General features: G+C 38.6%; 1 protein-coding gene across 1 annotated transcript; it reads right to left on the minus strand.

Moving 5' to 3' along the window:
- Nucleotides 1-6,642: 6,642 nt before the first annotated feature.
- Nucleotides 6,643-9,399, minus strand: LOC142626685 (protein C2-DOMAIN ABA-RELATED 7-like). Its single transcript, XM_075800394.1, has 3 exons — nucleotides 9,166-9,399; nucleotides 7,452-7,547; nucleotides 6,643-7,189 (listed from the first exon to the last, which is right to left on the minus strand). Exons 1-3 carry the CDS (start codon nucleotides 9,274-9,276, stop codon nucleotides 6,887-6,889), a joined length of 510 nt encoding a protein of 169 aa, XP_075656509.1. The 5' UTR covers nucleotides 9,277-9,399; the 3' UTR covers nucleotides 6,643-6,886.
- Nucleotides 9,400-12,682: the final 3,283 nt, after the last annotated feature.

Genomic DNA, 12,682 nt, shown 5'->3' on the forward strand with positions numbered 1-12,682 from the left:
CCGTGGCCATTCGCACAATGGGGGTTAGACATCATGGGTCCATTTCCAATAGCGGCAAGACAAGCGAAGTTCTTGGTGGTTGGTATCGACTACTTTACCAAGTGGGTGGAAGCGAGAAGCTCTTTGCTCTATCACGGAGAAAAATATTCGCAACTTTGTATGGAGAAATATTATTTGCCCATATGGGATCCCGAGAGTGCTCGTGTCGACAACGGGAAGCAATTCGACAACGATGCGTTCCGAGACTTTTGTTCTCGGTGGGAATCAAGAATCACTACTCATCGCCCGCTCATCCACAGGCCAACGGACAAGTTGAAGTCACGAACCAGTCCTTGTTAAAGATCATCAAGACCCGGCTCGAGGGGGCAAAGGGCATATGGCCGGACGAACTACCAAGTGTCCTATGGGCGTACAGAACAACGACAAGGACGCCAACGGGAGAGACACCGTTTCGATTGGCGTTTGGTGCTGAAGCCCTCATACCGGCAGAAGTGGGGCTGACGAGCTACCGCGTGGAAAGTTATGACGAGAGTAAGAATGCTGAAGCACTACGTCTAGAGCTTGACCTTGTCGATGAAGTTAGGGCAACCGCGGCCCAAAGACTGGCGCGGTACCAGGACATGATGGCAAAACATTACAACTCTAAGGTTCGGCACCGGGACTTCAAAGTTGGAGATCTAGTGTTGCGAAAAGTGCTTGGCGCTACGAAAGATGCATCCCTGGGAAAGCTGGGTCCCAACTGGGAAGGCCGGTACCGAATCATTTCATGGCGCAGGAAAGGAACATACGACTTGGAGACATTAGACGGAAAGAAGTTGGGCCATCCCTGGAACACGGAGCACCTAAAGAAGTACTACCAATAGTGCGGCAGCAAGCCACACCTCCTCCTTACTTTTCGGTTAATTTTAGACAGTTATGGCTTTTTAGAGCTTAGTTTTTTCTTTTTCATGAACAATTTGGTTTGTTGAACTTATGAGAGGAATTTTTTAAATGCATGCTGATGAAAATCTACAATGAAATCTACAAGTCCACAAAGTGGACGGATCACCCAAAGGGTGAAAAACCTACAAGTCCACAAAGTGGACGGATCACCCAAAGGGTGAGGAACCTACAAATCCACATAGTGGACGGATCACCCAAAGGGTGAAAAACCTACGAGTCCACAAAGTGGACGGATCACCCAAAAGGTGAAAAACCTACGAGCCCACAAAGTGGACTGATAACCCAAAGGGTGAAAAACCTACAAGTCCACAAAGTGGACGGATCACCCAAAGGGTGAGGAACCTACAAATCCACATAGTGGACGGATCACCCAAATGGTGAAAAACCTACGAGTCCACAAAGTGGACGGATAACCCAAAGTGTGAAAAACTTTGAAGTCCACAAAGTGGACGGATCACCCAAAGGGTGAAAAACCTACAAGTCCATAGAGTGGACGGATCGCCCAAAGGGTAAAAACCTACCAGTTCACAAAGTGGACGGATCATCCCGTGAATGAATGTCTACATGGTGGACGGTTAGCAAAAATACATTTGAAAGTCCATTCACAAAGTGGACGGATTAACTGAATATACAACGGATAATGAGCAAGCAACATGCAATAAAAGATTTGATAAGTCAAGTTCAATAATTACAAATGACGGTTTAAATAAAGTTCTTTCACAACGGTGAAAACTTTTACAAAAAAGCAAGTATCCTATTCATTCTTTGGAGAGTTCTCGACCAATGGACCGTCATTTGGCTGACTAGGAGGAAGAACTTCGCCTTCGTCAGCTGGAGCAGTGACGGCAAACACTTCGTCTGTGCTTTCTGAACGGACGGATTGTGCAAGTGTTTGCCCTTAAGCGTCAATGGATATATGGGATACGTCCATCTCAGGGTACGATGACGTCACCTGACGGATGGCGTCATCGAACCCGTCAGCAAAGGAGCCCCCCAGCTCCGTCAAAAGGAGTTCAGAATCACGATATTCTTGAATGGCTATCTCCTTTGCGCTGTGAAGCTTGGACGTTGTCTCCGTCAGCTGCTTCTCCTTGTCATTCAGGATCTCACGAAGATGCCCGTTCTCCTTTTCCACCTCCTCTCTGACCTGCTCCGAGCATTTGAGCTTTCTGTCCATGTTGATCTTGTAGGTCTTCGGCTCAAAGCCCATCCTCCATCGTCCGGCTTTTCTTTCTTAGACGGTCCATGGATGTCTCATGATTGAGACAACGGCCATGAGCCCTTTCATCATCACCATGGCACGGAAGCGAAATACAACGTTATGACGGATGTGAAGGAACTTGGCAACAATATTAGACGGATTCAAAATTACTGTGCAAGGGTGAAAAGACCCGTCTCACCCATCGCCTCCGTTGAATGGTTGCCGAGGTACGCGTAGTCGTCATATCGAGCATAGACGACATATTCTCGAGGGCATAGCTTGAATCCTCCCGGAAGAGAACGGGTGGTTTCTCCTCCCGAGGCCGCCTGGGCCTTTCATCAAGCCTTTGCCCTTTCCATGCTTGGCGCCCATCTTCTCTGCCTTCAAGGCCACGACGGGTTCAGTGGAGGTCTTTTGCTTCTTGGGAGGACGGTCCGTTTTCTCAACTTGAGTCTGTTTTGACGGTCCAGTGGGGGGGCCAGTCCCCTTTGTTTGACCCCCCTCTTGCTTTTTCTTCACCGCCCGTTGCTTAATGAATGCCCTCCTCTGGCGGCGTCCATCTCTCCGCAAATCAAAGACGGATGAGAAAGGAAAGGTAAAAGTAAAACAAGAGAAAAATGAAAGACGGGTATAGTTTTGATGAACTTACGTTTTCGAATTCGTTTATCGTATGACGGGCAGCGGATGAAGGTTCGGGTCCGTCACAATGCCAGTGAAGCGTATCGAGTGTGACGAGTTGAGCCCAAGTCCTCTCTTGCAGTTTTGTTTTGTTAAAAATTTTCTCCAGAAAATTCCACTGCTCCAAATCAACCTGAGGACGGTCCCGAGCTGCAATAAAGGACGGTTAGACCTTTAAAAAAAAAAATTTATTAACTTCAAATACTGGACGGAAGCAAAAGGAATACACATACCCGACGAAGGCATTATGCCCCATGTTATGTCGACGGGCATGTTAGTTACATCTCCTGGACGACACATCCATTCGTCCCCTTCCAAAAAGAAGTAACGACTCTTCCGATCTTTCTGTTCGAGTCCGGAGTGTCACTCGCAAGCCTCGATAAAGGACTTCATTTAGCCGTAAAGCTATACATCCCCTTGGACTTGACAATCTCTGTTTGTCGGTAACAATGGAATAATTCTTCCACCGTCAACCTTCGGAAGGCTTCTCGGACATTGCCCCATACAAAACCTCGGCCCCAAATGGAACACTCTCCAGGCATTGGGGAGATTTGGGTGACGGATAGACCAAGGTATTGAAGAAGTCGACGGTGAAGAGAACTTAATGGAAATCTGAGCCCCGCCTTTAAAGCTTGCTCGTAGATCCCAACACCGTCTACTCCCTTGTAGTAGCATTTCTCGGATTTTTTGGGAAGACGTAGACGGATGTTATCTGGTATTTGGTACTTGGTCCTAAGTGTGTTGAGTTGAGATTCAGTCATGGACGACCTAAAATCATTTACCGTCCAGAGGAGGCGGCATGACGAACTCCCTAAGGCCATCTGGGCCAATTGCGGCGGATGGGGGGATCCACGCCGTCCGGCTTACTGCTGGACGACTCTGAACTCTCCGTCTCTAGACCATCGTCAAGGGAAGAAGAGGTACTTGACGGATTCCTCTCTTCACTTGAAGTGTCAGGATCTCTTGGACCTGACGGAAACTTTTCATCGTAGCCCGCCCCCTCGCGGACAAACGACCAGTTACTTGACGCACTAGACATTACCTACATTTATGACGGTATAACCTAAGAGACCGACGGTTCTAAGGAAAGTGCATATACTTAAAACAATGAAATTCAAAGAAAGACGGAAAAAGGATTTGGAATACATACGGATCCGTCCGAACGACGAGGAAGGCACTATCATATTGACGGTTGCGCTCTGCTCACAAATTTTTTGACAAGAAGAAGAAATGAAGGGAGAAATATCTGGCCTTTTATAGAACAAAGGGCACGGAATACGAAGCGACGCCTCGTTTTGGGGAAATAGCCAATCCACGAGGGCCACGTGCTCTTCGTCAGAAATACAGGCCACGTGTCATCCGTCGTGGTATACCAAGCTCGTTCCCATTTAATACATTGTCTTTAATCATTCCATGGATCCGTCAGATTATAAGGACGGATCCAAGGACTGAAGGGGGCAACTGAAGGGGATAAAAATAGTAAATGGACGGAGATAATGATGACGGATGGACACCGTAAGTGACGCGACTATGACGGTCAACTTTTGCTGATTATCCATCATAGGTGGATTGATTGTAGGATCCAGGTGGCATGTAATTTGATATGCACCAGATGAGCTTTTGTTTTATCCCCACGCAAACGTGCACACTTGGACTTCTTGCGACACACGTATGAGAAGACTCCTATATGGAAATAAGCTTGAGAAGGAAGTTGTATCCTAAATGAAAGGTAATTCCGCTCAATATAAATACCTCAGAAACCCTAAATATGAAGGTACGCATAATATTCTTAACTCTGGCACTCTAGGGTTAAAGAAACAAGATTCTAACTTGACCTTCGGAGGGTATTCGGCCGACACCACACCGGTGCTCTCTTCTAGGTCCTTTGTTTTCTTTCTGCAGGTGTTGCTTTTGTTCGAGGAGCTTACGACTCACTGGTGATATTTTCGGCATCATCATCATTCAAGTTCATTTTTGCTATATTTGAAAACGCCATAAACTTGTTCTCATTTTCTAATCTCAAACTTCTTAGGGTATGTTTGGTAACTTATTTTTTTAGCAGTTTTCTTTTAAGAACAATTTTGTATTTTCTAATCCAAAAAACTTGTTTGGTAACCTAAAACAAGTTTAAAAAATAATAATAATAAAAAATAAATAAACTGTTTTTAAGTCTCCAAATAGATACAAAAGGAAAATGAAAGCATGCTTTTACTTTTTTTCTATTTACAGTTCTTAGAACAATTGCATCAATTTGTGTAAAATATTCAGTTTATTTTAGTAGAAGAACCTACTTTTTCTATTTTATACGACCACTTTTCCAAAACACTCACATCAACTTATTTATTTTAGAAGATGTTTTAATAAAATATTCATTTTTCGTCAATTTTTTTATTATTTTCTCTAATGTTCATACTTTTTTATTAACCATGGTGAAGAGAATAAGCAAGAGCTGATGTGTGAGAGATGCAGAACAAAGAGTGAGAAGAAGAGTTTTGAGTTCAAGAATGAAACAGGTAGAAGCAGGTAGAAGAGGCATTGATTTCAACTTAATTATAGGAAAGAGAAAAAAAAATTAAGCCAAATGGGTTTTAATAACTTAATTAATATAATATATAGAATAATATTAAAATAATAGATATATGGAATAATATTAAAATAATAGATAGAAATGTACAATAATCACGGGATATTTACAAAGCTAAGCAGGCTCTGATGTGCTATTTTACGCTATATTATATAAATTTTTGCACTTTTTGTATTTTAAACTCACTAATGCAATTGCTCTTAAAGCCAATGAAAACATGGAGAAAAAAAATCAAAAACACCATTAATGAACTCGCGCCCAAGTTCGAAGCCCACTGTCAGAAAAGCACAGAATTTCAACATTTTTCCCCGATCTATTTCTCTCTCATAGAAGGGGCTGTTTCTCTGCACACCAGTGTGGAAGTAGACAATTTTAGAGAAAAGTACCAAAGAATTGTTTGCTTTCTTGCACCAAGACTCTGCAACTGGTATGTTACCTTGTCGGTAGATCATGTTGTTGAATGACAGCCTTTAAGCTTGCGTCGCCATACATGGAGTTGTGCCTTCGGCAAGGTCATGAAGTGGGTTTGTAAATACTAAATAGTGATCCATTTTCCAAGCATGACATATGGCTTATGGTTATCGTATCTATAGCTGTGGTCAAGGAAAGTGGAAGCCCCATTTTGCTTAACATGTGGCTGTGGGTTTGCAAATGCCACTAAAAACATAATAAGAGTACTAGTGTTAAAACAAAAAAGATTAAAATAAAAATGTTGTTTTTTTGCTGAATAAAAAATGTTGTTTAAAAATTGGTTTGATATGATGTTTTATATATATATATTGTTAGAAATACTGAATTCAATAGTATTGTATTTTTTATTGAAAGAATATACATGAATGTCTTTATATAGTAAGCATATGAGTGTAGTATAAGTAAATATGAGTGTAGTACAAGTAAGAGTGCTATACAAGTAAACTAGTTTGACCTAAAGCCCATCACACTATGAATGTTAATATATATATATATATATATATATATATATATAGTATTGATCTTAGAGAAGATGAGCAAATTTCTGTTTTGAGCAAATATGGACTGATGGAGGCAGATATCCTCATGTAAAACACCTAAGCATTTTAAGGAAAAATTCAAGAATAAGGAAGAGGATGTAATGATTTGGTTAGCAATATCGTTCACAAAGCCACATTACTTTACCTAATTCCATGGTGCTTCCATGACTTAACGACAAAAGAGAGGTCAGATCAATGAGGTCACTCAAGTCAAAAACGTGCATGTCTGCAGATTGAGAAAGTTGCTCATTAATTGTTAGATAACAAATATTGTGTGCAGTTCTTGTCACAAGATTAGAAGCAATACTGTAAACATACCAAGTTGTGTGCATCAAAACACCACAGGGGGAGCATATACATAAGTAATACTGCAGACTAGTTTTCGTTTATCCGATAAAAAGTAAAAATACATTAAACTCATTTCAACCCCAACTGTAAATGAGCTTGAGACCTATAATACAGCAGTAACATTTAGCTCTCATTGGAGAAAGCTTTACGACCTGGAAGATCAATCCACTCAATTTGGAGCACCACTTCCCCGCGCTCAACATTTCTCAATCTGAGACACATGTCCTGGACAATTTTTCCATTGTTCCAAACACAGCAACTCTCATCGGAAAGGCAGTTTGTCCTGCTCGGCTGAACTTTCTTTACTGCACAACCATTTGGGAGGTTCTCCAAGCCCATTTTCAGACTCTCAGCATATGGCTTAATGTCTATCTCTGCATCACCCATTTTGTCATCTATAGTTAATGTGTCTCTGTCATAAACTGTCTGCAAAGAGGAAAAATAAACAAATAAAATTACCAACAACCTGCTGAATAAGCTTCCTGTAGCTTTTTTTTACAATCATTTTACCAGCCAAATATTTCAGGAAAATAAAAGCAAATAATATTCCAACATCCCCTAATGACAACGATGAATCAACCAATAAAAATATTGGGATCCTGTAAACATGAAACAAATAGTTCCTGAACTCTTTTAGTATTAGCACTAAACCACATTACAGAGAAAGGCAAAGCAAGGTATCACTTACGAGAGTGATAGGAACATTAAGATCAGAAATAGAAAGAGTCAATTCATCATTCCACTCAGGATTGCAGTTATTTTTCACCACACGAGTCTTCAATTTCTGCACCAATGTATATAACATCAGAAGGAAATAATGTCAGCATCCATTAGACATCAATCAAAAAGCTGAGGAAAAGAACCCAGTGAGCTCTAGCTCAAGTGGTACCTCCTCCCCTTACATATAAGTGCTAGGTGGAGGGTGAATTTTTAAGTTCAAAATCCATTGAGTGGGTGTGTAACTTGCCAATAAAATTTAAATTTTAAAAAAGTGGGAAAAATGAATGGAACAAATAGATTACGTCCTTAGTCATGTTTTTACTTTCTGCAGATGATGCCGTTTCTTAAATAACCATCTTGAAAATTGCATGAAAGTTTCAGTGCCAAAGCTATCCATTTGTAATGAGTTAGTTATAGACAAAAATATTATGTCATTGACCAAGTACTAAGGTCTTCTTTTGAGTAAGAAAATAAAGAAACAAGCCGGTCAGTCTGCAAATGCATGCTCCAAAACCATCATCAACAAAGTTCAAAGTTAAATACTTAGGAAACTGCTAAGCAAAAAAGAGGTGGGGGGAATGAATTTTTCGTCCATGAAATTTGATGTAGGTTCAATTGTGGTCCTCCAAATTAAAATTTCAAAAAGTAAACAAAACGGTCCCTCCATAATAAAAATACACAAGTTTAAAAAGCTGATTTTAACACCTCCATGTTGGAGATGTAATGCAAACTTTCAAGTCCACATGGGTCAATTTTCTACAATACAAGAATCTAATAAACTTTGGAAAAATGACAGATGAAAGAGCTTGGAAAAATAACAGCAACAATTCAGGAGTATGCGGAAAGAAGCAACTTGATTTTGAAGCCTCAAAGGAAGATAACTACAGAAGGAATGACAAATGAGCCATCATTAGGAATAGCCTAACCAAAAATTGCTTTCTAGACCCAGATCCATCATCCAGTTTTGGGGTCTCCATCCATCCCAGTCAACCCACATGTAATCCATAGATAATAAGTCTTAATTATTTACAGGGGTCATATACTGCAGAAAATATGAAGCAAATGGGGTCCCTCTGCACTATTAAGTTGAAAAGACTAATTAAATTGCAATTAGGTGAACCAATTTTGGATTTCTACAGCTATATATGCGTTTCACACCATTGAATTTATCTATGAAAGTTCCAAATTTTACACGTGACAATTTCTCTATAATTGCTATCCTCTCTTCTAGTATATGGATATATATAGCAAACATAGAATATAAGAGGCAAAAGGGGAAGCAGCAATTGATCTTGTGGGAATTTGAGCTACTCTAATTAGGATTCAAGGGAAGTCAAAGAAGGGGATTTTTTATAACCTTAAAATTCTAATAATATAAAACACAATCTTGAATCTGATTTGGTTGGAAACCTATCAAGACAGAAAGAACAAAAGGTAGACCCAAAAAAAAACAGCCAACATTACCAATTAAACTAAAATACATAAATAGATGTTTCGTGTATAGCAAGCACTTCAGTGTCAACAAAAAGTGAAATTGAAAATCATTTCAAAGAATCTCTAAATCAAACTCTAGCTACCCAAAAAAAAAAAAAACCAAAACCATTATGATATATGATCATCAACCAAAACAAAAACAGGATGTGATTGTGAAAGTAATAATAATGAAGAGCAAAGTGACTGGCCTGTTGACCCATGGTGAGAACAACATAAGGATCGCTGCTAGCGGAGTCACGCACAGCAAGATTAATGCCTTTCTGTACACGAACTCTAAGAAGACCCAGCAGATTGTCCATTAGAAACACAACCTATTGAGCTTTGAGCAAGCTATTAAACAAAGAAATCAAAACCCTGTCTTTGGCTACAAAATTGAAAATTCTATATATAGAAATAGATATAGAAGTTAAACAAGGTCGTAATAAAAACAAAAAAAATATTAACTTTAACTGGGATCTTTTATGGGACACAAATATCTAACGTTGGGTCCATCAAAGGAATATCTTTTTCCACGTGTCAAACGTTCCTGAATGTGACGCGTTTGTAAAGTGTCTTTTTCCACGCGTTTGTTGTCTAGAACTAAAATGGGTGTCTCTTTCAAATTTGTATCTTAGCGATTAAAGCATTTGTAAAGTAGTAGAGTTGGGCCGGTTTTCACTCTCAGCCATGAAAAAAGAATGATGGTTTTCTTTGTTATTCACGGGAATACTGGTCATTTTTCATAGTGGAATGAAATTAGAGGTGCAAGTTTGTTTATCTGGTACATCCAACCAAAAATATCTAAGCCAAGCCAAAAGACTGTTGTTTTGTTTGTTGATATTTACCCGATTGAACAAACTTGTTCGGCTTGAAAAGCAAGGGGAAGCTGAAAAGGTAAATGTAAATATTAGTATTAATTACACATTTTTCATCCTAAACTATCACAAAAAATTATACATTTAATCTTTTAAACTATCGAAATACATAATTAACGGCTTAATTTTAAAAGCACATTCACACTCTTCCGTCAATTCTGACTAAATGTAACATTAAAATATTAATTTACCCCAATTATTTGTTTTGGAAAGGGATAAATTGATTTTTAATGTTAAATTCCGTTAGAATTAATAACAAAACAAAGAGCATGGGAACATTGAAACTAGGGTTGTCCATGGGTCGGGCAGGTCGGGTTTTTGCCCAACCCACAACCAACCCGTACAAGATCGAGTGGTTGGTTTTCCAACCCACAACTGACCCATAACAGTAACAGATTAATCAATTCAAGTTGCCGACAGGTGGTCATCTATTTCGAGTGAACCTAATAATCACCGGAATTCACCGAAACGCGGCAAGATCTCGCCAAATCTAGCGAGATCTTACCAAATCCATCCAAAATTCAGTGAGATCTCATCGAATCCGGCGAGATTTCTGCCAAATCGTGATGAGAAATCACTAGTTTAGCTAGATCTGGTATTTTATTGTGCTAGAAATCAATGGATTTAAGTGAAAAAGTGACCCAAATCTAGAAAAAATGCTGGATTTTAATGAACTTCAAGCGGGCTGGTTTCATGGGTTTTAGAGGAAGAGATCTGAAACCCAACTTGCTAGCGTCAGTTTTTGGAGTCAGGACCCAAGTCCGACAGCCAAAGCCGTCGAATCGAGTGGTTCCAAGTCGGGTTCGGGCGAGTTGAGCGGGGGCGGTTGATTTGGACAACCCTAATTGAAATAGAGTTATAAGTTTTAGGGTGTTTTTTGATAATTTTTAAGTTTAATCAAGGTGATAGTTTTGGGAATAAAAATGTAATTTGCTCTTAATTTTACACACCTTAGGGTCACGTATAGGTCAACCTATTTCTACTTTAGGTCAAAAATTCTTAAGTTTAGGTTAGCTTAACAGGTCTAGATCCAATTTTTCCTGTCTAATTAAAATAATATTGACTAGAAATTCGAAAATATAGAAAGGTAAAGCCAGATAGAACCAAATAAGTCCCCTGATTTGCAACTAAGATAATATTCTTAAGCATTAGTATTGGTAGTACTAAAAAGCTATATTGCTATTTTTAGCACCACTAAATACAAATTTATGGTTACATTGGTGTAGCCAAAGCTAAATAATTTGGCTCTACAACTACACTACACAGTCATAGCTCATAGGTAAATATATATTATTAAACTATGTGTTCACATTACTTTATATTAAATTTATTATTTTATTCATGTGTTCATGCTGCTTTGTAGTGAATCTATTATTTTATCGTAGTGAATATATTATTTTATTGTGTTGTTTATATTATTTTATTGTATTGAAAGTTAAAATAAAACCATTGATATTAGATGTTTTGTAAAGTAAAAAAATAAGATAGATAAAGTAGTTTTTTGTGGAGTCATATCGCTAAATTTATGACTCCACCAATGTGGATGCTCTAACAAGTATTTTGGAACCCTATTTTATAGCATTAATAATCGAGATGTTTATACATCAAAAAATTTTCAAGTCTAAGGTGGAGTTTGGATAGTGTCTGCATTGCACATATGCGTGGTTGTGTTGTTTTTCTGTGGGTCTCGTGCACTATTTATGAGACCCGCAATTCCTTTACTCAGTAAAAATAACTTTAAACTGAGTTCTACAGCACTATATACATATTTAAAAATTATATTATTACAGTATTTTTAATTTTTTAATTTCAGTAATAAACTGTATCTAAACAGGTCCTAAGATATGAAAGATGCAGATAATTTTTCCATTAAGCCACTGGTGTGCTGTAAACGAAAGAAGAAAGCTGAGTCAATTCAGAGTAGCAAGATTCTTTCGTATGTACTTGTGGGCTCTTCCTTCTAGACCACTGTGGTTCGTCCCTTTTGAACCACTCTTTATCTTAACGTGTACCACCGAAAATGCATTAACATAAATTGGGGCCCAACGGATGTTATCAATAGATGTTATATCCTCGTTCGGGTGTATAACTGTATGAGTCCGTTTGGATAGAACTTATTACTGAAAACTGAAAACTGAAAACACTGTAGCAAAATAATTTTTAAAGGGGTAAAAAAAACTGTTCATTCCAGAAGTTACTGTTCATTCCAGAAGTTACTGTTCATTGGCCTAAAATCACTGTTCATGGCCAATGAACAGTAACAAACACGCGTTGAAAAAAACAAAAACAAAAACGTGGACGCAGCTAAAAGAAGCTAGATCCAAACGTATTCTATATATATGACATCTCCCTCACAACATGTGAGTTCTGTTGTGAGAGAGAAAGCATATACAAACCCTGAACAATATATAATAACTCACTATGGTTGATGGATGATTCTAAAAATAATAATAAAATAAATAAATAAAACAAAAACTATGTATGATGGATATCTGGAACGAGTCCAAATCTTCTGTCTCACTTTTCCTGCTCCACTCTATACTCCACCAATAAAAACTTGCCACGTGTTCACCTAATTAATTAAATACTACTATTAATTAATAACGGTAGCATTAAGAAGTCAATAATGATAGTATTTAATTAATTAGGTAAACACGTGACAAGTTTTTATTGGTGGAGTATAGAGTAGAGCAGGAAAAGTGGGACAGAAGATTTGAACTCATCTGGAACAATGTAAAACTTATGGTAGCAATTAAAAGCTCTCAAAAGTGGTCCACCAATCTCACCGCCTCAAATAGCATCTTTAATGAAAGGTGGCATTTCGGTTGGCTGCTGGCCCAAAGGTTTTTTG

Source organism: Castanea sativa, chromosome 3 (assembly GCF_040712315.1).
Source record: "Castanea sativa cultivar Marrone di Chiusa Pesio chromosome 3, ASM4071231v1".
NCBI classification, from domain to species: Eukaryota; Viridiplantae; Streptophyta; class Magnoliopsida; order Fagales; family Fagaceae; genus Castanea; species Castanea sativa.